The sequence below is a fragment of the Acipenser ruthenus genome, chromosome 2, assembly GCF_902713425.1.
Source record: "Acipenser ruthenus chromosome 2, fAciRut3.2 maternal haplotype, whole genome shotgun sequence".
Taxonomy (NCBI): Eukaryota; Metazoa; Chordata; class Actinopteri; order Acipenseriformes; family Acipenseridae; genus Acipenser; species Acipenser ruthenus.
The window spans coordinates 94,396,674-94,424,408 of NC_081190.1; the positions used below are offsets into that span (position 1 = coordinate 94,396,674).

Genomic DNA, 27,735 nt, shown 5'->3' on the forward strand with positions numbered 1-27,735 from the left:
TTTTTATTGTCAGAATATGTCGTATTTGTATATTTTAGGTTGGTATGCTACAACTTGCATGGGGAAAAAAAGCACACACTTTTGATAATTACTGTTACACAATGTTAATGACCACCCCCCCACCCCCCCCCCCCCCTCCACTTAAATCCATAACTGAACTCTGTGTTAAATAAGTTAACTCAACAGCATTTTTTACTGAATGACCTTATTGTTTTCCCCCATTGGTTGGTAATTAAGATGATTTAACATAATATAACTATTGTCAAACACCAATACACATTGTGTAAAAAACATCAAGAACAGACACTGCTGCAGGGAGAGCTAAATAAAGCTATTCTGAGGGGGAAAAAAAAGAAACCAGGTCTGCTTCTTACAAGGCTTTGACTGTTGCTCTGTTAAAGGTGCATTTTGCCCAGTCATTTAGCTGTGAAAGCACCGGGTATGTGAGCTGACATTGTCCAGGTCAAACATTCCGTACATAGTTAGCCAAACCCACAGCACTTTCATTGATTTCCCTAAATCTGGCATTCAGGAATGCCCCTTGAGGGAAGAAACCTCCGAACAGGCACCTTCTCAGAAGGAAAAAAGGGATATATACATCAGCACTGATGAAGGCATTGGCAGAAATGCTTGTCTAACTTGACTGAGAGTTTGAATGCATGGAAAACTACACGTTGCAAGCATTATTCAAATAAGCATGCAGACTGTGCTTCCCATATTGACAGTCTGCATAATTACTTAGACTGTTCTGTTCTCCTTTGTGTGCAGTGTTGCTCCATACTGGAAGGTTGGACTTCATTTCCTGCATTAATATATATATTTATTTTGTTTTAATTTTGTTATTTTGAGTATATCAACTGCTTCCAGATGGCCAAGAACAGTAACATAGTTTTTAATCTAGCTAGCAATTAGCTAATCTATAGGGCATTATGAAACGCAGTCAAAAGGTTTATTTACACTTTGAACTGAAAATTAAAGAATACCTACAGTATGTGTTCATATAAATATTACTCTTGGGGGGTGCCGTGTGTGCTACTGTGTAGTTAGGGAAAAAGGACATCTGGGGCCAGTTTACCTCACCTTGCTACAGTGAACCCTAACTGGTCAGATGCCTCAAAAGTGCAAATGCTGTTCTGTTGACTTCAAGGTTCTGGAGCTTGGTTTCATCCATTTGGTAGGTGAAAAAGAGAGGATTAGCTTGACAGCAAATTGGTTAGAAAAATTGGTGTAAAATTGAGCAATAAATAAATATCAATTCGTTTCAGTTTACCAGAGCCTAAACATTTGAACACGGATGAAAAGAGCATGGATTTCCACAAGTGAAGTTCTGCCCAGCCAGAGGGGACTTGTGGTTAAGCCTGTAATGGTGAATGTCTTCAAGTGACCTTTAGCTCACACAGATGATCTTCTCAGGAGTAGGTGTAATGGCATGATGTCAGAGAACTTCATAGCTTGCTTTTATAAGTGCTCCTCTCAGAAAGCAGCAGGATATTTTTAGGAAGACATTAGCCAATTTGAGATTGCCAGAAAATCAAAGCTTAGAAAGCAAGGAAGCATATTGAAATGTTATCATGGTGGCCCAAAGTCTTGACTTTAATCCTGAGACCAGGATCACCCAATGGAGAAAGTGTCTGCCAGAAAAGAATTTCAGAAGCAAGGACTGCATGCCAACCTACGCAAATGTAGCAATTAGAAAGTTTCTACCCACCCATAATGGTAAGCAGTTTGAAATAACTGGACAGCAGTATAATATACTAGTTTACTATTCTATTTCATATACAATTACAATTGGGCCTTGGTAAGACTCAGTTTGACTCTCCTGCTCTATAGTGTGTAGCAGTCCACTCCTATCACTGTTCTCCATCTGACCTCTCTTGCTGCACAGAGCCTGTAAACCGCTAGCAAGTTCAAGATTCTGTGTGGTTGGCAGGGATGTACAATTAACAGCCCCCAAATTCTAATAAGTGACCTACATGTTTAAAATGAACAATAAGACAACATTAAAGCCAATGAGCTGAAATGTTTCAGGATATTCCTCTTTCTAGCCACATCTGGGATTTTGCCAACACACTGAATTGATTTCCTCTCTTGGCACTGGATGTCACAGACAGTGGAATTTCAGACACACATTCCTGGTTGCTAAGGAAATATTAGCAACTGAGTGAGAGACAGTGTGAATAATAGAGGCTGTTGGGAGATTGAAAGACAAGTCAAGTTCAAACATACACAATGTAATATCCACATCTGTTAAAAATGATACCATATTTAAAAGATTCCCCCCTCCTGTTTCAAACATTGTCAACACTTGAATAAACACCTCCTAAAAATGGCAAGTTTCTTTGGTTTATGTCTTCTGAATCAGCCTTGCTCAAAAAACTAACTTTGTAATGTTTGTCTTCTTCCATGTCAAGGACAATTGGGATTAATGATGTTCATGATGCCTTACCCTGGATAAGCAGAATGTATGTCTGTCTCAGGAGATGAGACCCATGGGGCTGAGGAAAGAAAATGAAATATCAGTTTTAATGTGAATTTGATCTAAACATACACATTTGACTATAACCTTTTCTATTATTACAACAACAATGAAAGAGCATCAGACAAACGGATGGAGCAGGCTAGCTCTGAACCACTAACATCTCCGATTCTTGATAAGCCTACATTTTCCAGAGTTTCCTAAACATAAAAACAACATAATATCCGACAGATGCAACCCACTCCAGGCAAAGGGATAGTTTCTGAATGCTGCGGTCTCCAGATCAAGGATGACATTTATAAAGTGGGTTGATAAAAAACAGACATGACCCAAACCCAGAGTGGTGGGTCTATAGAGGTCACTTAGATATGTTGTGGTTAACCTGAACAGCCCAGGAGAATCAAGGTCACTTGTGCATTTCTAGAATGTACGGTTGACTCTGGTTTCACAACTTTTTCATGATCGCCAGAAAAGTAGCATACTTCAAGTTTTAACAAACACCTTAAAAGATAAAGCTAAAAAAAATTAAGATTCCTAAGCAAGCAACAGCTCAACTTAGATTTATTCTATTGTCAGCCAGTAAAAAATAAATTAATTGGAACCTCCTAAGTTGTCCAAAACAATGAATCACAAGCATTTGACACTGTCTCTAGCAGACATAGTTAATGTATGGCACAGGAGCTTAGTGAACCTAAACTATTATGTTGTATTATTTGTAATATTGCTTTGTAGATTATTTGAAATGCTGTTGCCCGTATGTCATTTATACATACTTTTCTATGTGTTTTAATGCAAAAATGTTAACCTGCAAATGTCTTATTGTGATGGCCAAAAAAAGTACCACCTTTATTCATGCAAAATTAACTGCATTTTGACATTTGCAAATCGTCTGACAGGAGATGGTATGCAGAAAAATGCAAAAAGATATTATAAAATAATATACCTCTCGTTAATTTTGTCTGCATTAAACATGCAAATTACATCCGTCCTTGAACAGCAGTATCTCTTTCCTTATACAATTTGACTAAACAGAATATTTTAGTATCCCCCCACATTGAGAGAATAGTAATTGCTACAAAAGTTATCGAAGCAGCGGTCATGTCAAGGTCAAATCAAACCAACACTTTAATTTCAAGACCTGGTTGTGTCTGCTGCAGAACCAACTTGTATTTTAAAATTAAAGTAAACTTCAAGTGGCAAAATGCACTTTACCATTATGAAAGTTGATTTACAATGAGCTCCTTCACTAACTTCGCATGCTCATAACCTTTGGAAGCCTAGGTTCATATCTGGCTCATGTCATTAGTCCACATAACAAAACCAGAACAGTCTCAGTAAGAGTAAGTAACATGTGACAAGCGCCAACACCATCTACAAAAGGAAACCTGATCCATGGTTGATGTTCACTAGATGGAACTGATGTTTACTGACAGAGAGACACTTTGCCTGACACTACATTATATCATCATCTCAAACTGATTCTGCATGGGACAGGTCTTGTTCTCCCATAACTTTAAGCAGTTGAGTTGGCCTACTATAGAATTTCAGGCAGTAATGTAGAATCTAGTATATAGTGCCATGTGGTAAACAGATGGAACTTACCTCTGCCCTCTTTGTTTTCTCAAGAGGTTAGGCATCTGAGGTCATGAACTTTTGTTTGTGTTTTTAATTAGCAGGGTCCCTGGCAATGTAACACTAACCTCTTCACAGCCTACTGTTCTTTCAGCATAAGATATCCTTCTGTTCTTCTGTTTGCTAAAATTCTGTGACTGTCACTTTCTATTAGGCAGGCACTGTGCGTTTACATCACTGTGTGATTCTACAATAAAGTGTTCTCATTTTACAGAGTGACTTGACAGCACTGATTCATTGACGTCTCAAAAATGTACAAAACTTGCTTGTTTTGAAGCAGTAGCTGCTAAAGCGTACCTGCACTGCATTATTAGATATTGCAAGTGATTTATATATTTTTTTAATACACAGCAACTATCTACCGGCACACAGCTGGCAGTCTACCAGTGCAGGAATTTGTTTTAATGACCTCGCTAGCTAATGGGGGGAAAAAGCGCTGTTTAATTTTCCACACACTAAACACTTCACAAAAAACGCGCCTTTACGTAACACAGGCAAAATACAGCATAGCCTCTTAGTACTGTGCTCGCTTAATTTTTGGAAAGTTATGTGCAATGTTATAGAGGACTGACTGTTTAGCTGAAAGTTTCAGGATTCCAGTTGTTCCAGTTTAGCTGAATATTTCAGCTAAAAATCTCTCGGTGAATTTAAAACAGTAAATTAAAATATACATTTGAATGGTGAATGGTAAAAGATACATTAATAATAGCGAAAGCTGAAGAGTAAAAACAAAAGAAAACATCTGTGCGCTGCGTTGGCTTGCTTTCACAATCTGGACTTCCTTTCACAATAAACCTTATTTTGCGGCTGTAACTACAGTACGAAATAAAGATTATTGAATTTCACACCCAGGCTTACAAAACCTAAAATACAAGGCGGAGACATTTATTTATTCTCTACGCCTGTACATTAAATGAAACGTGTTACCAGTCACTCGCCTTATCTTGTTGAAGTTTTCTGTCCTTTGCTTGATAGACACGACTTTCCCCAGCACTCCAGAATCTGCAGCCAGTCCTTAAACTCCAGGCGCAATGGATTTTTTAATGTTAAATTTCGGGGTAAAAGATGCAGTTAGCTGCACCAGTTTGAGTTTGTGCAATGCTATTTAAGGGAAGCCTATCGGTTAAAAAGAACGCATATTTATGGTCTCCTCCTTTTTGCCAGCTCAGTCGATCGCCTCTAATGAGGAGTATTTCAATGTTTGGAGTCTCCTGTGGTTTGACTCGTGAATCTGTGCACGATTCATAAATGGGGCAGGATTTGCAGAAACACTACCCCCTTCATCACTTAGTCGACATTTTGCATAAGGAAAAATCACATGGCCATAATTTATCTAGCATGTTTTCTCTGTCGAGTTGATACATTTCAAATATAATATGCACTACGGAATTTGGCAGATGCCAAACAATTTAAACGAATAGTGCAAATACTATCTACAATGCGTATAAATTCCTGTTGCCAGTCTTAAATGACTTGTACACCCATATAAAAAAAAGTATTATAGTATACAGTACGTACAAAAATACCATAGTTTCTAACGGTACTCCCGTTACTGCTATTTATTATTGGGAATTAATGTTTATTTGAAAGTACTATAGAATTATTTCTATATGGGCAGTTCCATTCTTTAATGCAGTACTGAACAATATATAGTATAGTGGTTTTACAAAACATTTGGGACACGTGAAATGTGGTTTAATCTCATGATCTTTTCTACCCTATGTATATGTAAGCCCAAATTTGCTCAGGAATTCAGGCAGTATATTCATTCATTACATGTTCATGTCTCACTTCAAAATAATTCTTAGTTAAATCCACTCAGTGGTGGCTGACCATGGTGACCCTTCATCCTATTGACAATCACATGTGGTGTTTACATGTGGCATGCCTGTGATGGTCCAAAATCAATAGCATCTAGAATATTTAACACAGAATAACTTGGCAGTGAGGTATTCTTAATTAAGTAGAGCTGTTTTGGCCACCTGTGAGATGTTCAAAACAATACAGAAGACCGTTTCATCTTCACAGATGCAATTAAATAATATCCCAAGGCTCCTAATTGCCTGTAAACAAACTGGACCTTCAATAGGCTCTGCTTTCTGGTGCTTTTCTTTAACGTAATTGTTCAGGGCTGCAACATTAACAAAATCATACATGGCAGTTAGAGAAATCTCTGTCCATTGGTTGACCTTTCTTTTGCAAAGGCCTCACCTCATCAGGACATTTTAACATAAGCGTTAATATGTAACCTAATGTATAAACTTTATTGGCTTTTAAAATCTGAAAGCTTTTTCTTTCTTGCTCTCACCTATTCTCACACTCCCCCTGCTGTTGGTTTGTTGCGTATCACATTCATTTCGAATCCAATGTTTCAGTATTTACTGTAGGAACTAATTTAAACAAATATGTTTCTTGTAATTGCTTAACAAGACTCCTTGCTTCTGGTGCAGTAGTAACTGTCTGAAGATTCTCCATGTGGTGTAGACATAATTAGTAGAGCAGTGGTATAAATCTAAACATAGTATTGTTGCAAAATCTCATTAACAAATTAATTTAAAAAGGTCCAGTGCATTTATGTACACAAGATGTTATATCTCAAGAATGTATCCTGTATTTACATACTGTGTATAAAAACAGTAAGGTAGTTTTCTCATTCTGGGACAGATCGACAGATAGAAATCTAACTTTAGTCAGCCTGAAGCTATATTATCTGCACGTTCTGGCAGCGTGTGGAGATAAACTACTGTACTTTTGAAAATCATTAATGAATTGAATAAATGCTAATTTTAGCATGCACTTCCTGTGGGTAGTCTTTCATGAATCTCTTTAAATTTGGTTTTAATACTGCATAGATAACTTTATATGCTGTAGAGCTTTCTATCTGCATCTCACCAAGACAAATGTGGACAAATGTTGGAATCTTATTTGTATAGAATCCAAAAGTGTCAATCTTTTGTACACACTACGGCAAAACAACCAGTCAGTCTAAGTAGAAAATGTCAATAAGCTTACAATCTTAAACAGAAAGCATCTACATTTCCTAAATATGCTGTAAGCAATGGTCTTCAATTAAACCACTTATATAAAACCTACAATATAGCTGTGTAACAAGTATTAAGAAAACAAGAAAGTCCTCAGAAAGTTATATAACCTTAGCCGTACATGAAAGGGTAATTTGTTTTACTTCAACTATAAAACAACTACCTCAAATAGTCTTGAGCAGTGGCCACAATAAAGCAGTCATCTTAGATTGTTGGTCAAAGTGAAGCGTGCTATTAGATTTTGCCCCAGGAGTTTCTTTAATGAACATATGAAGTCACTGCCTGTAATGGTTTAAGAGGTGTGACTGCTGGCAGCTGAAACAGTGGCAGTGACTTTATTGCAACCAAAGCCTCATTTTTATTTTTAACATTTTTCAACACCTTAGCTAAATGTTTAAAGAAAGTGTAATTCCTTTGTTGATAACAATTTGCAGATTTATTATATCATATAAAGAATATGTTACACATACCTTAACACTGCCATGATTAAATGATATTGTGTTTATTTCTATGGGTCTTAATTGAATAATTGATCACCAATTAAGACCCAGCCACATGGTATAAAAAGGGAAGAAAGGCTGTATTTGGTAGTGGGAGTTGAGAGGAGTTGTTGTGAGTGCACTGTGTTTACGGACTGTTGTAGTGAAGGCCAATGCCCAGCCTAAGCAGTACTGTGGGTTTTTTTTATTTTAACCGCAGTTGTTCCAAGTCTCCTGGGGGCGCTATCCCACTTCCACCAGTGTGAAAGGGTAGCCTCACTGGCAAGGCTGGTTACTGGCAGGAGAGACACAGACAGAAAGCTACAGTTAAAGCACGTATGTGCATATCTATTTAAAGAAAATTACAAAAACAAAGAAACAAGACACTGGGGCCAAAATAAACAGTTTAAACAAGAACACTACTGCTTAGGCTGGGCATTGGCCTTCACTAAAACAGTCCATAAACACAGTACATACACTCACAACTCAACTCCCACTACCAAACACACAATTTCTCCCATTTTGTATCATGTGGCTAGGTCTTAATTGGTGATCAATTATTCAATTAAGACCCAGCCACATTCCACAAGTGTATTCAGCAGGGATGGAATTAACCCCATTCCTGCCAAACAAATACAAACCCACCATTTACACCAGCAGGGCTTGCTGGTGTGAAGAATCCATGAAGAATAATTTGCACCAAGCCATACTTATGTTCCTTTTTTAATCAAATCCTTTTAGGCACTTACTGCTTTTATTCAATGTAAACCTTCAATGGTTATAGATTGGGGAATAAATAGGATCAGATGTGTGAACCACAACTGTTTTTTCCAATAGTGTTCATTGTGAACATGCAGCTGAACACAGTACTGTATTGTGAGCAAGCAAGCTGACTGCTACAGAAGACACGTTTATGTTTTTGAGAACCATTTTCACAAAACTGTTTCATATAATGAGAAAAAAACATCTTCAAGACACAGTGAAAACAACAAAACATTTTAATTTCGATTTCCAAGTTAACTTTACGAACTCCAGTTATGATTATGAACTTCTTGCTGTTGTGTAATTATAAAAAGTTACAAATCACCAAGTATTAAAAAAAGAAGAAAAAAATGTCTTCAAGAAACATGTGGTTTAACTTAATAATCTTAAGACAATCAGCCCCTCCAACAAAGGGCATTGATAAATTAATAATGTAATCTCAATTACTCATTTTTTTTGTTTAAGGGAAGTTATTCCTATTTAAAATGGACTTGAATATTGTACTGTAAATATTTGTAAGAAAGGCCAACAATCCCATTTAGAGGATAGTAGAAAATATAGACCAGTAAAAATCACGTGGTATAACATGATTGTGTATTTCATTATAGTCTCTTGTAATAATGTTTAACAGGGGTAATTACCCTTAAACTGAAAATGTTTCTATGAATTTTAACAGACTGTTTTAAGAACAGTATTTTAAATACATATTTTAGAACATGGGTACTAAAAAGGGAGATTTTCATTAAATATATATATATAGAATAGGGTTAGTTTTAGGTTCACAGTCTAGTAATAATAATAATAATAATAATAATAATAATAATAATAAACTTTATTTTGTATAGCGCCCTTAAAAGCAATCACCTCAGAGCGCTTTACAATGAATAGCTTTGTACATATACAAGCATCAACAATTGAAGATGACAATAGCATTTTTAATTTTAAGGCACAATCCCATACATTACATTATTTTCTGGGATTCCCCATGCAGGTCTGACAGAATCAATTCAGAATTTTTTCAATGACTACCAATAGGAGGTCTCAATTATGCAGCTGAGTAGAACATGCATATAATGGGTCAAATGATACAGTGGCTCGAGCTTCCACTGCATTCATAAAGATTTTCAATATCTCAAGTATGTAATGTTTTAGTTTTAATTTGAGAGATTGCATTTACTAGCACATAGTGAACAACAGAAAAAGCAGATACAAAACTAACATTACTGACCAATTGTGTTAAAGGAGCTAACCAATTCTTAAAATTAGCTTTATTTACATAATTACTAGTGGCCCCCCTTTTGTTGATCTGAGATTATTTTTCAAATTCCTTTTCTGTAAGTCGTACTGTGTTTGCAGCTAGACCATTGGAGTGAGTTTGAACTACAGCATCTATATTGTTGTCTTTGCATATTCCAAATATAAATAAACAAAAAAACAAATCAACAAAAGAAAAGGTGGTCCAGTCATAATACTGCTGGTGTGAAGATTTCAAACCTTGGCAAGTACTCCTCTAAGCAGTGATTGCAGTTAACAAAACACCCACCTACTAAATGTAACCCCTCCTTTAGTCTCCTTTTATCTCAGTCCTTGTTGGGTATTTTTTTCAATGAGAACATAATAGGGCATATTTTCAAACCATTTACTCCAGTCTTTAATTAACTCCTATTTTTGAAAGAGGTAAAACATCCAATTTTAAGCAAGTTGTATATTTCAAGTTTTCTTAAGGACTCCAAAATGATATTTTGATTGTCATTTTGTAATTAAAGAAATGATGAAGCACTATACTGCCCAATACAGTACGTCTAGCTGAAGAACTATGTTGGGTTCAACAGCTCCAGTAGGGCACCAACAGATCCAAAATAACCCTGCAAAAAAACAAATGTATACATATTAGAAATGTTTTGCAAACATACCAAATCCAAAACACAAAAAATGCTGAGCTCCATTTTAAAATGTAGTTATTTTCCAAGGCATGGCTAATGATCTAAGTTACCCAAATATCTCATTAAAAATCCTCCTAAATGAAATTGCCAGTGGGTTTATGTTTAATAGTAAAAGGGTTCATTCTTACCTCATGTTCCAGAAAAAGTGCTTTTAGTTGTCCCTTTGACCAATAATCCATAGCATATGCCAAAAGCTTCATGGAAAGGGTATTGATCCTCAAGAAATTGCCCACAAATACCACCCTGTCAATATTCTTCACACAATAAAATAACAAATATAGTTAATTTGATGTTATCTGAATCCACATTGAAACAAAAAAAATGCAATTCACCTGTGACTTATTCAGTGGTTTTAACTTATTTTTAAAGACACAGTTTTCCATATTTCTTACCTCACTGCACCAGAAAATCTTAATTATTTTCAATCCAATACAAACCTGATATTTATAGTTTACTATATGGCTGTAGCCCACTGTGAAGACCAAGACTTGTTGCTTTCATAGCCCTGTACAATGCTGCTTGACAAGGATGCTACAAGGCAGCACTGTAAAGAAGCTGGAAGCAATAAGCAGTTTTTCTATTCCTTAAAACAGGCTTCAAAGTGGACGGACATAGTTTTTTTTGCTGTAGTAATCGTCTTCCAATTGACAAGATCTCACTTTCAGTAGATTCCCTGTGTACCACAAACTAGGAGTTCTATGCTTTCTCTATACTATTGTTTTACTAGAACAAGGCTTGCTGGACATGTTAATTGTTTAATTGATCATCCCCTCAATCACACATTTCAAACCATGCTTGTTTTAATAATACGGTTGACTAGGTCATTTTGCATGATTAAATAAAAGCTTAAATTACTAAATATGTATTATTATTATTATTATTATTATTATTATTATTATTATTATTATTATTATTATTATTATTATTATTATGTTTGCACACAAGATAATGGGATTCAGTCTCAGTAAAACACATGTTGGAAGTAAATAGCCTTAAATAAAAACGTATGTATTTTGCATAACAAAATATTGCAATTTGCTTTTAGTTTATTATATGGTACTCATTTTCTAAAAGAATAAACCCAACTGACCTCATTCAGTGCACACATCCTTGTTATGGAGCCAATGTTATTCGTGATGGTGACTAGTGTAGCTCTGGCAAGGTCTTCTTTACAAATAGATTCACGCTTTTCCTTGCACATCATATTCCCAAAACTAAAGAGAGATGGAGAAAAGACACATTATTAAATAAAAAGCTTCAAGTAACTTTATTAGATGATTCTATGACAATCAAATTTAATTGCAAATGTGCCCAATAACAAATCTCAATTATTTTTCAATTAATCTAAACAGCAGTGAATCTGCCACTGTTTAAATCGCTGTGTCTCTTCAGTACTAGTTGAATTTCTAACTTTCTTTAATAACTGTCCATACTTCCAAACTGCTTATACTCTTACATTCATAAAGCCTTCATTTTGTTTTGTGGACTTAAGCCAGGTTAAACCAATAACATAAAACTATAAACCTTCATGTTTCCAAACAGAAAACAACATGTAATTTAACTCGAGACATTTACACAAGAAAAATTTTATTTTTCAATTTGAGGAGGCTCATGCTGTCAGAGATGCTCTCCTTTCTTTAAGGTGTGTTGGATTTACTGCTGTGTTAAATATTAATGATGCAAACAAATAAAACACAATCAATACGTTCATTTGCAATTTTATTTGGGCAGTTCTGAGAGGGTGTCAACAACCTGGATGTTGTTGCGCTGTTTTGGGAGATCGAGCTGGCTTATGACATCCAGTTCACAAACTATATTTATTAACGTGGAGGGCAGACGCGCGTTGTCTTTGGACATAGCTGGGATAAAAAAAAGGACGGGAATTAATTCAGTTAAGCAGCTCACTTGCTCTTCGTGTTTAACTTTAGCATAGTTTTTACAGCAAGGGTATTCTCAAACAGCTGCTTTAATATAACGCAGTTTGTGGTAAGTGGTTTTATACAGAACTGTAAACCCATAAGATATATACAACATGACAGACCAGACACAGCAAAAAACAATAATAAAAAAAGACCGCCCGCATTAACATTAAGGTGAACTACTCCACTGCTAACCATAAAATCGCCCATCATCCACTACTTTCTGCCGTCTTGGAATCCACAGTAACTGACCATATCCCTTGCAATATTTATAGTTACTTATGTCTTAGCAGATGCCCTTATCCAGGGTGACTTACAATTGTTACAAGATATCACATTATTTTTACATACAATTACCCATTTATACAGTTGGGTTTTTACTGGAGCAATCTAGGTAAAGTACCTTGCTCAAGGGTACAGCGGCTGGTGTCCCCCACCTGGGATTGAACCCACGACCCTCCGGTCAAGAGTCCAGAGCCCTAACCACTACTCCAAGGATAAACACGCTCATTAACATTTATACATGAAATGCGGGTTTCAATGAGAAACTGGGCATGGTTTTCCCGTGTGTTTCGTCATTTACATGAGTAAATGAGATTTACCCTTTCCCTCTCTTTGGCCGTTTTTTCCGCCACAAACCTGATTTACCCGGGTAATTCTCCCAAACGTGCACGCGCATCACCATTTCATGTGTAAATTGATCCGCATAGAAACCCCATGAATGTCTTTAATGTTTTTTAATGGTGGGAGGGTTTGAAATGGTTTAACTACTTATACAATTGTAACAACAACAATAATAAAAACTTACCTAGATGCCACAGCCCATCCTGGTAGTCCGAATCTCTCATAGTCGCCTCCATAGATATCTCGGACTAGTTTGTCCACTGTGGTGCTTTCACCACGAGTTGCCATCTCCAAGGCTTCTTCGAAAGTTGAGCAGCCAGTCAGCAGACAGCACAAACCAAGAAAGGTCCCACCTCCAAGACTTAAGAGACAAGCAGTGTTTACAACTGAGTTTAACTTAGCAAACCGTGTCATATTTCACATTGCCTGTAAGGACTGATCATGTGCATTTAAAAGAAAACATTCCCTCACACCCGAGAAAGAAAGATACCGTTTGATAAGAAAAATTGATTTACATTAAAAGAGTCAAGAAAGTGGATAAGGAGTTCATCACATGGAGGACTGGAGGGATTGCTATTAACACAGGGATCAAATCAGTTGAATATACAATGGTTTTGTTTAGTTTATAGGTGATATTGTTCTATTCTTTTAAGATCAGTAATTTTATTTTTTGATTTAATCTACATAAACAGAGTTGAAACAAAAAAAAGTTAAAAAAAGAAAAAGGGGATATTATCATTTTTTTAGGGCTATTTGTGCTCCTTTAATCTTGACTTAAAATACTTCACATAATTTAGTATAGCAAGCACTTACCTGGTCCCTGTTACTCGCTTGTAATTGTCTTTGGAATAAACAGCAAGAATGCTCACACCAGAGCCAATGTTGACCAACAGCAATGGATAGGGGTTCTCCAGGTTGTAAGGCTTTTTCTGACACTGAACTGGGTCTGTGGGGTTTTCAAAGTAATAGCACTCTGAGTGTCCATTGAACTTGACTGAATCTATATATAGCACTCCTTTTATAAGACAGTCCAGTTCATCCAACTTGAGGAGCTGAAGATCTGCCATCTGATGAAAGATTAAATATGAGACAACAAGCAAGACAAACTGATATAACCCATAGAAAAGATTAACAAAGTTATGTGTAATAAAGCATATGGGAAATGCACCATCACACCTCAGAATTCTTAGTACTGTATGTGCCTTGGTTTAATTAAATTTACTAAAGTGTGTAATTATATATATATATATATATATATATATATATATATATATATATATATATATATATATATATATATATATTAGACACACACACACATACATACACATATACAGGGGGATATGCAAGAGTACGTACTTCGCGGAAATCTGGCTCAAACTTATAAGCACCCCCTCCAGTGGCACACAGGGTGGTATGGAGACTGGAGAAGTGCTTATCCCGGCCCATCTGAATAAAGGCAGACATGTCCTGTGTGGGGAAGCGGATGAAGTGCAGGTTGCCTTTGCGGCCACACAAGGTCAAGTCCTTCAACTCCAGGTGAACATCCCGAATCCCTGTGGAACCGTAGGCAACGTTGGACGTCAGGTATTTGCGAATGCTCTTGAGGTTTTCAACTTCCTCCTGCTCTTCCTCTGCAGTGATGTCCTTTGGTTCAAAATACACTAGCTTTACCAGGGTCCCTCCAATATCCATCCCAAACCAGGGGAAAGCTGACATGTAAAAACAACAATAATAATAATACTTAACTACAGATATATATATATATATATATATATATATATATATATATATAGATAGATATAGATATAGATAGATAGATAGATAGATAAAATAGCCATTGCATACCTGTTTGTGCCATTCTGATTTTTATTAAGGTTAATTTGAATCTTGTCAGCTGTACTCTGTTAAAAAAGCTTGAAGTAAAATCTAAAATGGATTTCACTGAAATATATAATCATATTCCCTATTAAGACTGCACAGCTGTACAATAAGTCTGTGTGTGTGTGTCATGCATGTGTACATTTAATATACAAGGACTGCATAGTCATGCCAGTACTTCAGGTCGAACAACAGATACAACCATTAAAACACTACACTCTCTAAAGTATTGCTTTTAATAAATGTGTAAAAATAAATGATAATAATAATAATAATAATAATAATAATAATAATAATAATAATACAAAAAATAATTTAGAACATTATTTTTTCCAAAACGCTTTCCAAAATAAGTTTAAAAATGTATTGTCAAGATTAGGCCAAATTGATTTAATTAGTTTGATGCATCATCGTCATCATCATCATTATTATTATTATTATTATTATTATTATTATTATTATTAAGTCCGATCAATTGATTTTATTGTTTAACAATTGCTGCTTGTTTGTTTATGTTATTGTTTTGTTGCGGAATAATTTTCCATTTATAAACCTAAACATTAGGCTACCTATTTGAATTGATTAAGAACTCGTTTTTTTATCATTCCCTAAATGGGTGAGGTTCATAAATTATACACTCGTATTGCAAATTAAAAAAAAAAAAAAAGGTGACTGATACAACAAGTAAGAACGTCGTTCATTTTCTTGAAAATAAATAAATAATGCCCATCCAATCTACCACCTACGCGGCCTGTTCTTTTTTAGGGAGTCAATCCTCTGCCTGGTCCTAGAATTTGACGCCAAGCGGTCCCTCGGTGTGCCTCCTCCGGCTGCAGCTGCCACTGCGTTTTCTGCACCATCCGCCGCTTTGGCGCTGCTTGCAGACTCCTTAGACGGCCGCTGCTGCTTCCCTCCTGCCGTCTCTTCCTTCCCGGTCTCCGTATCTCCCTCATCAGGACTGTGATAACCGTTCATGTCCACAGGAAATACCAGCCTCGAGGAGGATCGCCGACCGAAAAAGAACTATATGATGTCAAAATGACACTGGAAAAAGGTCTTTCTGCGAATCCTTTCCACTTTGAAAACAGTGATATTTACATGACTATTTGTTTACCAGCAGGAAGAAATGAAGGACTAAGGCGGAGTAACTCCTCAGAGACACTTGATCGAATGTGCCCGCAGCCAACCATCGTCGGCAGTTTGGTAATTGATAGCTTAAGTGTCCAATAGTTACAGTGAAGGCGGGTTTCAAATATTACTTTCCCGACAGTACCTGTCAGATTGCGCGATTACTTACGGTACCGTATGGTACGGTACGGTAAGTTTCAGAGCAAGCATTTAATTGTCAAATCCAATGCTTGAATAAAACAAATAATAATAATAATAAAAAAAAACTGTACGTTAATTAGTGCTGTTATATATTAGTTATTATATTAGCAAAACAAAAAACAATGTTTATTTATTTATTTATTTAAGTATTTATTTATTTATGAACTTGTGGCTCACTTGTGTTTGTGTCTGAGTGATAAATCACGTTTCACAGTTCGGTAGACTTTTGACCTATATTTTTAATCTTCACGTCTCCAACATTGAGGCAGGAGAGATACATGAAATAAAATACACATTATAATATTGAAACAGGTGTATTGTTTGTAAGTTGCTCATTACAATTATCTTTATTATAATGCCTTTTGACAGTCGTTACAGAAACAAACCCGTCAACATTCCTTATAACTTCATAAAAGGAACAATACCCTTCACATATCATCAAATAACCCAAATGTTTTCATTTTCAAGAATAATCAATATTCTGCAATATTTTGGTTTGTTCAACCCTCAAGTATTATTTCGTTTGCTACCATACACATTCAAACCCAATTGAACACAAAGAGCATATTTAAAAAAAAAAAAAAAAAACAAAACAAAAAAACATACCATGTGTTCAACTAAGCACACCATAACCATAGAGACCTCTGAGAATCATGAAAAATGGTATCTTCATAACATATGTCCACAGAATGAAAAAAAAAAAAATCAAAATGTGATTTATGCATTCTCAGAATGATTCTAATTTGAACTTGGAGAAGAAAGCCCTTTCCAAGTTTCATTACAGTTAGATTAGTGGTTCTCCATATACCCCATAATTCACAGATTCTGATACACTCACTGCTAATGTCGGTATACCCTGCATTTTAATAGTAATAGTAATAATAATAATAATAATAATAATAATAATAATAATAATAATAATAATAATAATAATAACAGTATATTAAGTTAGTTTATTGCTTTGGCCCCTAATTGGTTTCATACAGCATATAATGTATGTACAGTTTACAAGGTTTTGATTTTTTAAAAATCTACATTGCCTTGCGAAAGTATTCGGCCCCCTTGAACTTTGCGACCTTTTGCCACATTTCAGGCTTCAAACATAAAGATATGAAACTGTAATTTTTTGTGAAGAATCAACAACAAGTGGGACACAATCATGAAGTGGAACGAAATTTATTGGATATTTCAAACTTTTTTAACAAATAAAAAACTGAAAAATTGGGCGTGCAAAATTATTCAGCCCCCTTAAGTTAATACTTTGTAGCGCCACCTTTTGCTGCGATTACAGCTGTAAGTCGCTTGGGGTATGTCTCTATCAGTTTTGCACATCGAGAGACTGAAATTTTTGCCCATTCCTCCTTGCAAAACAGCTCGAGCTCAGTGAGGTTGGATGGAGAGCATTTGTGAACAGCAGTTTTCAGTTCTTTCCACAGATTCTCGATTGGATTCAGGTCTGGACTTTGACTTGGCCATTCTAACACCTGGATATGTTTATTTGTGAACCATTCCATTGTAGATTTTGCTTTATGTTTTGGGTCATTGTCTTGTTGGAAGACAAATCTCCGTCCCAGTCTCAGGTCTTTTGCAGACTCCATCAGGTTTTCTTCCAGAATGGTCCTGTATTTGGCTCCATCCATCTTCCCATCAATTTTAACCATCTTCCCTGTCCCTGCTGAAGAAAAGCAGGCCCAAACCATGATGCTGCCACCACCGTGTTTGACAGTGGGGATGGTGTGTTCAGGGTGATGAGCTGTGTTGCTTTTACGCCAAACATAACGTTTTGCATTGTTGCCAAAAAGTTCGATTTTGGTTTCATCTGACCAGAGCACCTTCTTCCACATGTTTGGTGTGTCTCCCAGGTGGCTTGTGGCAAACTGTAAACGACACTTTTTATGGATATCTTTAAGAAATGGCTTTCTTCTTGCCACTCTTCCATAAAGGCCAGATTTGTGCAGTATACGACTGATTGTTGTCCTATGGACAGAGTCTCCCACCTCAGCTGTAGATCTCTGCAGTTCATCCAGAGTGATCATGGGCCTCTTGGCTGCATCTCTGATCAGTCTTCTCCTTGTATGAGCTGAAAGTTTAGAGGGACGGCCAGGTCTTGGTAGATTTGCAGTGGTCTGATACTCCTTCCATTTCAATATTATCGCTTGCACAGTGCTCCTTGGGATGTTTAAAGCTTGGGAAATCTTTTTGTATCCAAATCCGGCTTTAAACTTCTCCACAACAGTATCTCGGACCTGCCTGGTGTGTTCCTTGTTCTTCATGATGCTCTCTGCGCTTTAAACGGACCTCTGAGACTATCACAGTGCAGGTGCATTTATACGGAGACTTGATTACACACAGGTGGATTCTATTTATCATCATTAGTCATTTAGGTCAACATTGGATCATTCAGAGATCCTCACTGAACTTCTGGAGAGAGTTTGCTGCACTGAAAGTAAAGGGGCTGAATAATTTTGCACGCCCAATTTTTCAGTTTTTTATTTGTTAAAAAAGTTTGAAATATCCAATAAATTTCGTTCCACTTCATGATTGTGTCCCACTTGTTGTTGATTCTTCACAAAAAATTACAGTTTCATATCTTTATGTTTGAATCCTGAAATGTGGCAAAAGGTCGCAAAGTTCAAGGGGGCCGAATACTTTCGCAAGGCACTGTATATGCATTTTTTATTCCAGTACATATTTTTGTGACTTACTAAAAGTGCATACTGCAAACTTGCATCTCTATAAATTACCACCTTGGTAATCAACTTTTTTTTTTTTAATAGATAGGACACATCAGTGTAAAAAAGTTATATACATTATAATTACATAATCTCATCTGTAATGTGATGTTTTGTAATGTGATAAGGGCGTCTGCTAATAAATAAATAATAATAATAATAGTACTATTTTATATAGTAATAATACTACATTTATTATGGACTTTGATTGGGTGGGATCCTAAAACCTGTTGTACAGGAAGTTGTTTGTTATCAACAGAACATGATACATAACATTGGAGAATGTTTTTATGTATGTGTGTTAGGTGGCCACCTCTAATCAAGTTGAGAGTGTATTTCTCATGCACTCTTTGCCTTTACAGTCTGTCATGCAAAGGGTGTAAGAAAAAGAACAATCTCATCTTGATTAGAAACATATAAGTCATTAGATCAAAATAAAAACCAGACGAAAAGCTGATTTTAAAGTATATAATCTGTTTATACAGAACCTGTTGTGGTTAGAATGCTTTGTCATTGCCATTCTGAGTGTGAGATCTATGCTCCGCAAAATTCTAAGTGTAGTTGCTGCTAATAGGTTCAATGGGAATGTGATTTATATTGCAAATGACAGATAAGAATTGAAGATTATTACCCATTTAAACTGGGTTAAAAATGATCTGCTTTAAAGCAATCATTCTACCTGCGGAGAGCAGTCAACATCCTGGGAGAACAAGCTTATTACTAAAGACACTTAGAATTATATAATGCATTTGTTTCATACACTTTTAAGAGCTAACTTTTTTGGTTGTGTTCTTAAAAACACTGCTGTGATTTTAAGAACTCAAACAAAGCTTGTGATACAGTAAACTTGACAAGCAGGTCTCATATTTCAACATTATCATGTACTGTAACCAGTAATAACTGAGCTGTTTAACTCATTGTTCCACTGTAATGAAAGCAAAAAGCAAAAACATATTGTCTTTAGGACAAAGTTTACCTTTCATTTCTAATTTAGTCCCTTTAGGCATTCCTCTTCATTTTAAGATATCTATTATTGAGAACAGCACTTTCTTCCGCAGTCTTGAACAGTCTGAAACGCAGTTCTGTACAGTGTGTGTTTGTGCGTACATTTCATTGGGTTTAAAGTTCACTGGGATTCTAAGCAGTTTATTATGTACACAGGCATGTATTGTGTCTAAATGTCACCTTTTTCACTATAAATTTGCATAAACCAGAATCATGACTATGACTGAAACTACAGTATCTGGAGTGTCGCTTTTTTTAAATCTGTTACATTTTACAGTATTAATTGAACAAAGTGTAACCCAAATGAAAAATGTAAACTGGCATTTTAAGCCTGGTGTGCAAACACAATATGTTACAGGGAACCTTATAAAGAAAAGTATAATATACACAACTATTGAGAAACCATTTGCAGACTACAGCATTACTGGCAGAACAGTAGATTTAGAACAAATATGGCACAGTGGTTCTAATACCACGGTACACTGTTACTGCACTAGATTGCCAGTGTGAATTGTTCTATAGTATATGTAAATGTTACCACAGAATTACCATGGTAGTGTCACTTTAAAAGGTTACCTATGCAGCAGTATAGATTTCTCTAATGTAATAGACTGTTACCTTTTGTATGTATTTGTGCAAAAAAGTAATCAGTTGTCCAAATGTGTTACCAAGTTTGTTTTTGGTACAATTGCAATAAATAAAACTGAAATTACTTTTCTGGATAACATTTTTTTTTCTACAATAGATTGTCTGTATGAGGTAGAACTAACCGCTGTGTAAATAACAATAAAACATTTAAAAGCAAGTTTAATTATTTGCAGGGACACAAAGGGCAAACTGGAAGAGCCTTGCAGAATGAAACAGTTCTGATGGGAGTTTAAGATTCCAGAATATATATTGTATTGTTTGGAATGTGATATGAAGGTAACCTTGGATAAGACCTCTGCTTCTACTGATCTACGCCACTGCTTCTGGGAATTCACTTTTATATGGAACACACAAATAAAAGAAATGCTAGGTCAAAATTAACTAAATACTGTAAGGCGAGGGCGAAAAGAAAACACCATTGTGACATTTATGGTCAAGTACTAGGGCAGTTTGTCTGCAGTAGGTGGTCTTGATCTTCCTATATATTTTGAAGACAGAAATTGTCCCCAGCCATCCAATTCACTGTAAGGTGAAATTATTATTATTTAGCCATTTAGCAGAAGCTGTTATCCAAAGTGACTTACAGAGACTAGAGTGTGAACTATGCATCACAACTGCTGCTGCAGAGTCACTTACAATAGGACCTCAGTTTTACGTCTCAACTGAAGAACGAAGCACAAGTGAGAGCCAGTGGCTGAGCTGGGATTGGACCTGGAACCTCCTGGTAACAAGCCCCTTTCTTTAACCACTGGACCACCAAGCCTCATTGACCTAGGAAGTTTAATTGTAACAGACTAAAGGCTTCCACTAACACAATTATGGTACCAGATATGTTTGATAAAATGTGTGACCCCATCAGAACTGTAAATATGAGATCAAAACAGCAAATGAAAGCCCATGACAGGTATTATTACTGAAATGATTTAATCAGCTATAATCCCTGTACATTTCTAGTATGATGAGCATAGAACAAGCATTATTTTGGGACAATTGGAACTGTATTGACATACTGTACCACAACATGACACAGCACAATTGCAGGGCTGTAAGGGGAATTCATCACCTTTCATGAGCAATAAACTTACGAATCACAATCCCCCAAATTTACAAGAAAAAATAGTATAAAAATAAAAAGTAAATAATGTAATTAATGGTATCAAGATACAATATAAGGCAATTTGTTTAAAATACTGTCCTTTTGAAACAGCAAAGCCCAAAGAATCAATAGGGTATATGTTTAATTTGCATTGTACAGTACATGCAAATGACAATATATGTCCAATCATCTATATATATAGTGACATAACTAAATACAAAATGCAAATGTATATCCCTTGAACTTTTTCACATTTTGTTGTGTCAGTGCCTCAGAGTTTCATGCATTTAAATGAGGATTATTTTCCACTTATCTACACACCATACTCCACACTGTTAAGGGGAAAAAAGTTTTTATTGAGAAAAAAATTATATATTAAAAATACAAAACTGAAAGATCATAATTGGATAAGTCTCCACCCCCCGAGTTAATACTTGGTGGAAGCACCACTTTGGCAGCAATTACAGCTGTGAGTCTGTCTCTACCAATTTTGCACACCTAGATTTGGCAATATTTGACCATTCTTCTTTACAAAACTGTTCAAGCTCTGTCAAGTTCCTTGGGGAGCGTTGATGGACAGCAATCTTCAAGTCATGCCACAAATTTTCGATTGGATTTAGGTTGGTGCTCTGACTGGGCCACTCAAGTACATTTACCTTTTTGTTCCTTAGCCACTCCAGTGTAGCTTTGGCTGTGTACTTTGGGTCGTTGTCATGCTGAAAGGTGAACTTCCGTCCCAGTTTCAGCTTTCTTGCAGAGGGCAGCAGGTTTTCCTCAAGGACTTCTCTGTACTTTGCTCCATTCATTTTCCCTTCTATCCTGACAAGTGCCCCAGTACCTGCCGATGAGAAACATCACCATAACATGATGCTGCCACCACCATGCTTCACAGTAGGGATGGTGTTCTTTGGGTGATGCGCTGTATTGGGTTTGTGCCAAACATAATGCTTTGCATTTAAGCCAAAAGTTATATTTTAGTTTCTGAAAACCACAAAACTTTTTGCCACATGGCTACAGAATCTCTTGAGTGTTTTTTGCATACTTCAAACAGGATTCAAGGTGGGCTTTCTTGAGTAATGGCTTCTTTCTTGCCACCCTACCATACAGGCCAGATTTGTGGAGTGTTTGGGATTATTATTTATTTATTTCGTAGCAGACACCCTTATCCAGGGCGACTTACAGTCATAAACAAAAATACATTTCAAGGATCACAGTACAAGTAATAATACAATTAAGAGCAAGTACTAGCAAGTACAAGTATGACAAAATACGATTCAATAACGGAGCAGATAACAGTGTCAGTGATAGTTACATCAGGATATAATTAAATTATAATTACATGGCAATTCCTAGAGTTTGGAATAATGGCAGGATGCACCATTTCTCCACTGGCTTTTACCATAGCAATGGAAGTAATCATTAGGGCATCAAAATGGGTAGTAGGAGGAGAGCGCTTGGCTTCTGGAATGCGACTACCACCAATTCGAGCATACATGGATGACATGACAACCATGACTACAACAGTAGCCTGCACTAATCGGTTATTGGGCAAATTAACCAATAACATTGAATGGGCACAAATGCAATTCAAGCCCACTAAATCAAGGAGCATCTCTATAATTAAAGGTAAAGTAGTAGATAAAACATTAATGGTGAGGCAATACCAACAGTGTCTGAGAAGCCAGTGAAGAGTCTTGGGAGATGGTACGACGGGGATCTAAAGGACACAGTTCATGTGGGAGAAGTTAGACAACAAGCAGTGGAAGGGTTGAAAAGCATAGACAGCAGCGCTCTACCAGGCAAACTAAAACTCTGGTGCTCAGTTTGGTCTACTGCCGAGGTTGCTGTGGCCACTGACTGTGTACGAGGTTTCTTTGACAACAGTAGAGAAGCTGGAAGCTTTAATCAGTTCATATATCAGGAAATGGCTGGGAGTTCCACGCTGCCTCAGCAGAGTGGGACTTTATGGTAAAGGAATACTGCAGCTACCAGTCTCTGCTCTAACTGAGGAGTTAAGTGCGCCAAGGTCAGACTGGAAATTACATTAGTAGAGTCACGCGACAAATGCGTAAGGGAGGCAGCACCTGTGTTGAAAACTGGAAGAAAGTGGGTGGCAAAGAAAGCTGTGGAAGATGCAAAGGCTGCCCTTCGAATTGGTGATGGGGCAAGTTCAGCATGGAAGAGGGGGTCTTGGTCTCGGTTCAGTTCCCCCTACATGGCACAAGGCAGCCCCAGCTCAACGGAGGAAGCTGGTAGTCAACGAGGTGCAAAAGCAGGAGAGGATAAGGTGTATAAAGGCCATTTCCCAGGCCAAGCGGGTAGAATGGATGAGATGGGAAAGTGTGGAACAACGCAAGATTGGCTGGCAAGACCTATGGTCAATGGAACAGAGCAGGATCAGTTTCCTCATCAGGTCAACATATGATGTTCTCCCATCACCACAGAACCTAAACCTCTGGGTAGGAGAGGATCCCTCATGTCCTTTGTGTTCATCACCTGCAACATTAAGGCACATTTTGACAGGATGTAAGGATGTAAGGATGTACTTGGCGCCATGACCAGGTGCTGTGATGTTTGGCCTTAGCATTGGAAGACAAGCGTAACATGACTAATAAGTTGCCACCAGTTCCATCAAAACATTACACAAAAGACAACATTCCTCCACCCAGGAGAGCAACCACCAAAAAAGGTGTTAAAACCAATCCTCACCCAGGACAACTGGAAGCTGCTAGAGACTGGAAAATGCTGGCAGATGTTGGTCAACGGCTTATTTTTCCACCTGAGATTGCCACCACTAACCTTCGACCAGATATTGTCTTGTGGTCTTGATCAGCACGCCTTGTTCACCTGGTAGAGTTAACAGTGCCATGGGAGAATGCTGTAGATGAGGCGTATGAGAGGAAGAAACTGCGGTATGCTCAACTAGCCACTGAAGCGGAACAGCGAGGATGGAGAGTCCGGGTTTACCCAGTGGAGGTGGGTTGTTGAGGATTTGTGGCACACTGTACAACCCGGTTTCTCAGAGATGTCGGATTCAGTGGCCAAGAGTTGCGTCACACAGTGAAGAACTTATCTGAAGCAGCAGAGAGGAGCAACAACTGGCTGTGGTTGAGACGGAAAGATTCTGGCTGGGGATCTCAAGCACAATAGAAAGAAAGAAATGCTGATGTACAGGTAAGTAAGCTGGGCTGAGTTGAGTGGGGGACGGAGGGGGGTGATGCTGGGACGCCAGAATCACCGTCGAGCCCTCTTGAGGTGTCGTGGGCTAGTCGACGAAACACTGAGGATGGAAGGTGCCCACTTGAAGACCCCAGAGATGTACCCTACTTAGCTCAATCCAGACGAGCAGCGGAGAGAACACCAGGCGAGCAGCGGAGTTCTGGATGAGCTGGAGTGGACAGATGGCGGATGCAGGGAGGCCAGCCAGGAGGGAGATGCAGTAGTCTAGGCGGGAGAGTACCAGGGCCTGGACCAGGAGCTGGTAAGTGCTGTTGGAAAGGTAGGAGGAGAACCAGGCCAGAGCATTGCCAGAAATTCCCAGGTCAGCAAGAGAGGATAGTAGAATAGAGTGATCGACAGTGTCAAAGGCAGCAGAGAGGTCGAGGAGAATTTGGACAGAGGAGAGAGGCAGCTCGGGCAGAGTTTAGTTAGTTGGTAACAGAGAGGAGGGCGGTTGGGTCGAGCAGAGAGTGGTTGGACAGAAAAGCAGAGAACTGGCAGTGTACGGTCCGCTCCAGGGTTTTGGAGAGGAAGGGTAGGAGGGAGACAGGACGGTAGCTCTGGAGGGAGGTGGGGTCGAGGGTAGGTTTTTTGAGGAGGTGGAGTGATAGAGGCTTGTTTGAAGGCAGAGGGAAAGAGACCAGAAAGGAGAGAGGTGTTGAGAAGGGAGGAGATGAAGGGAAGTAGAGCAGGAGCAGCAGCTTGAAAGAGGTGAGTGGGGAGGGGGTCCAGGGCACATGTGGTGGGTTTGTGACCCTGGAGCAGGGAGGAGAGGTCAGAGTCTGAGAGGGGAGAGAAGGTGGAGAAGGAGGGTGAGTTAGTAGGGTGCAGTGGGTGTAGGGGTTGGAGCAGGAGGGGGTGCAGTAGGTGTAGGGGTTGGAGCAGGAGGGGGTGCGGGGGAGGGAGAGGTGTTAAAGAGTTTGCGGATATCTGAGATTTTAGAAGAGAAGAAAGAGGCAAAGTCATCAGAGGAGATAGAGGAGGGAGGAGGAAGGGGGGAGGGTTTAGGAGGGAGGGGAAGGTAGAGAATAGTTTACGTGGGTTGTTAGTGGAGGCTAGGATTACAGATTGGAAATAAGTACATTTAGCAGAGGAGAGAGTAGAGGAGAAGGAGGAGAGGAGAGTGCGGTAGAGGTCTAGGGCAGCAGGGAGTTTGGTTCTCTTCCATTTCTTTTCAGCAGATCGCAGTGTGATTCTTGCTGAGCAGACCACAGAGGAGAGCCAGGTTTGGGGAGAGGAGGGGCGAGCAGGTCAGGAGGTGAGGGGACAGAGGAAGTCGAGGGAGGAGGTGTGGGAGAAGATGATGGAGGTAGCAGAGTCTACAGAGAGTTGTGAGAAGGAGTCGATAGGAGGGAGGTGAGAAGGTGAGAGAGAGCAGTGGAGGCAAGGACAGAGGGGGAGAGAGAGTGGAGGTTACGGCGAGAGGTAAGAGGTATGGCGAGAGACAGTGGGGGTAGGAGGAGCAGGGAGAGAGGGGAGAGACAGAGAAAAAGAGATGAAATAGTGATCAGCGAGGTCCAGGGGGGTGACAGAGAGGGTGGAGGGGCAGCAGGCCCTGGAGAAGGTGAGGTCCTTTTGACGGCCAGCTTTGTGGGTAGGGGGGATGGAGAGAGACAGAAGTCGACGGAGTGAAGGAGAGGGAGGAATATGACAGAGTGGCTGGGGTTGGAGAGATGGATATTGAAGTCACCTAACAGGACAGTTGGGGTAGACAGAGAGGGGAGGGAGGAGAGTAGATAGTCGAGTTCATCGAGAAAGTGAGCGAGAGGTCCATGGGGGACGGTACAGTACAATTAGCAGGAGTTGACAGGGAAAGGTTTGTTGGACGGCATGAAATTCAAAGGTATTAACAGAGAGTGAGGAGAGGTCGGAGGGGACAGAAAAGAGTAAGGAGGGAGAGAGGAGGAAACCAGTCCCACCTCCCATGTCCAGTGAGACGTGGGGTATGGGACAGGACGTAGAGAGAGGACAGGGCGGCAGGAATTACAGTGTTACCAGGGGACAGCCAGGTTTCAGTGAAAGCAAGGAAATCAAGAGAGAGGTGGGAGGCAAAGGCAGAGATGAAATCAGCTTTGTTAGCAGAAGAGTGACAGTTCCAGAGTCCACCAGAGAGTGTGCGGGAGGGGAGGAGAGGCAGAGGGATGAGGTTAGAGGGGTTGGAGGAGCAGCGGCAGAGAGAGGGCAGAGGACGAGGGCGAGAGAACAGAACAGGCATGTGAGAGACAGTCATAGCAGGACAGGCAAGACAAATAGGTACAGTGGGAGCGGTGGGGTGGAGGCTACCGACCTGACGAGTAGATGGCATCTTCCAGAGCGCCGTTAGGTTCGGATCTATTTGAACGGCGTCTCGGCGCAGGCCTCCCCTCGCTTGACTCCCACAGCTAGACTCCCGGCTCTTTTGTTGAAGCTCTTCTGTTTACTGGCGCTTCGTGCTGGCGTGGAAATAGCCTGCCTGATTAATATAACAACTGGGTGGAAAAAAAAACTAAACTGTTGTCACATGCACACTTTGACCAGTCTTGCCGTAAAAGCCTGTAGCTCTTGCAAAGTTGCCATAGGCCTCTTGGTAGCCTCTCTGATCAGTCTCCTTCTTGCCCGGTCATCCAGTTTGGAGGGACGGTTTGATCTAGGCAGGGTCTTGGTGGTGCCACACACCTTCCACTTCTTAATAATCGTCTTGACCGTGCTCCAAGGGATATTCAAGGCCTTTGATATTTTTTATACCCATCCCTTGATCTGTGCCTTTCAACAACTTTGTCCCGGAGTTCTTTTGAAAGTGCCTTGGTGCTCATGGTTGAGTCTTTGCTTTAAAATGCACTACCCAGCAGAGGGAACCTACAGGAACTGCTGAATTTATCCTGAAATCATGTGTATCACTACAATTTAACACAGGTGGAGACCACTTAACTTGGTGTGTGATTCTGAAGGCGATTGGTTACACCTGAACTA

General features: G+C 38.7%; 2 protein-coding genes across 9 annotated transcripts in view; both read right to left on the reverse strand.

Annotated features, from left to right (window-relative positions):
* Window positions 1–5,332, reverse strand: part of LOC117408371 (lysyl oxidase homolog 3B-like) — a 49,138-nt gene extending 43,806 nt beyond the window's left edge. For 6 of the 7 annotated variants that reach the window (XM_059004234.1, XM_059004222.1, XM_059004219.1 and 3 more), the window contains exon 1: window positions 2,382–2,497. In XM_059004234.1, coding sequence (XP_058860217.1) covers window positions 2,382–2,405 — 24 coding nt within the window. In that variant the 5' untranslated portion in view covers window positions 2,406–2,497. Of the gene's footprint in view, window positions 1–2,381; window positions 2,498–5,046 lie in introns of those variants that run through there. The other variant, XM_059004216.1, reaches the window with a different exon arrangement.
* Window positions 5,333–8,608: 3,276 nt separating this feature from the next.
* Window positions 8,609–15,921, reverse strand: LOC117408406 (pantothenate kinase 2, mitochondrial-like). Of its 2 annotated transcripts, none has more exons than XM_034013366.3 (7): window positions 15,504–15,921; window positions 14,236–14,588; window positions 13,690–13,943; window positions 13,061–13,237; window positions 11,424–11,547; window positions 10,462–10,587; window positions 8,609–10,255 (listed from the first exon to the last, which is right to left on the reverse strand). In XM_034013366.3, exons 1-7 carry the CDS (start codon window positions 15,730–15,732, stop codon window positions 10,205–10,207), a joined length of 1,314 nt encoding a protein of 437 aa, XP_033869257.1. In that variant the 5' UTR covers window positions 15,733–15,921; the 3' UTR covers window positions 8,609–10,204. The 2 variants fall into 2 exon arrangements, with proteins under 2 accessions (XP_033869257.1, XP_058860235.1); XM_059004252.1 differs by lacking the exon at window positions 15,504–15,921 and adding an exon at window positions 14,725–15,281.
* Between the last annotated feature and the right edge of the window lie 11,814 nt (window positions 15,922–27,735).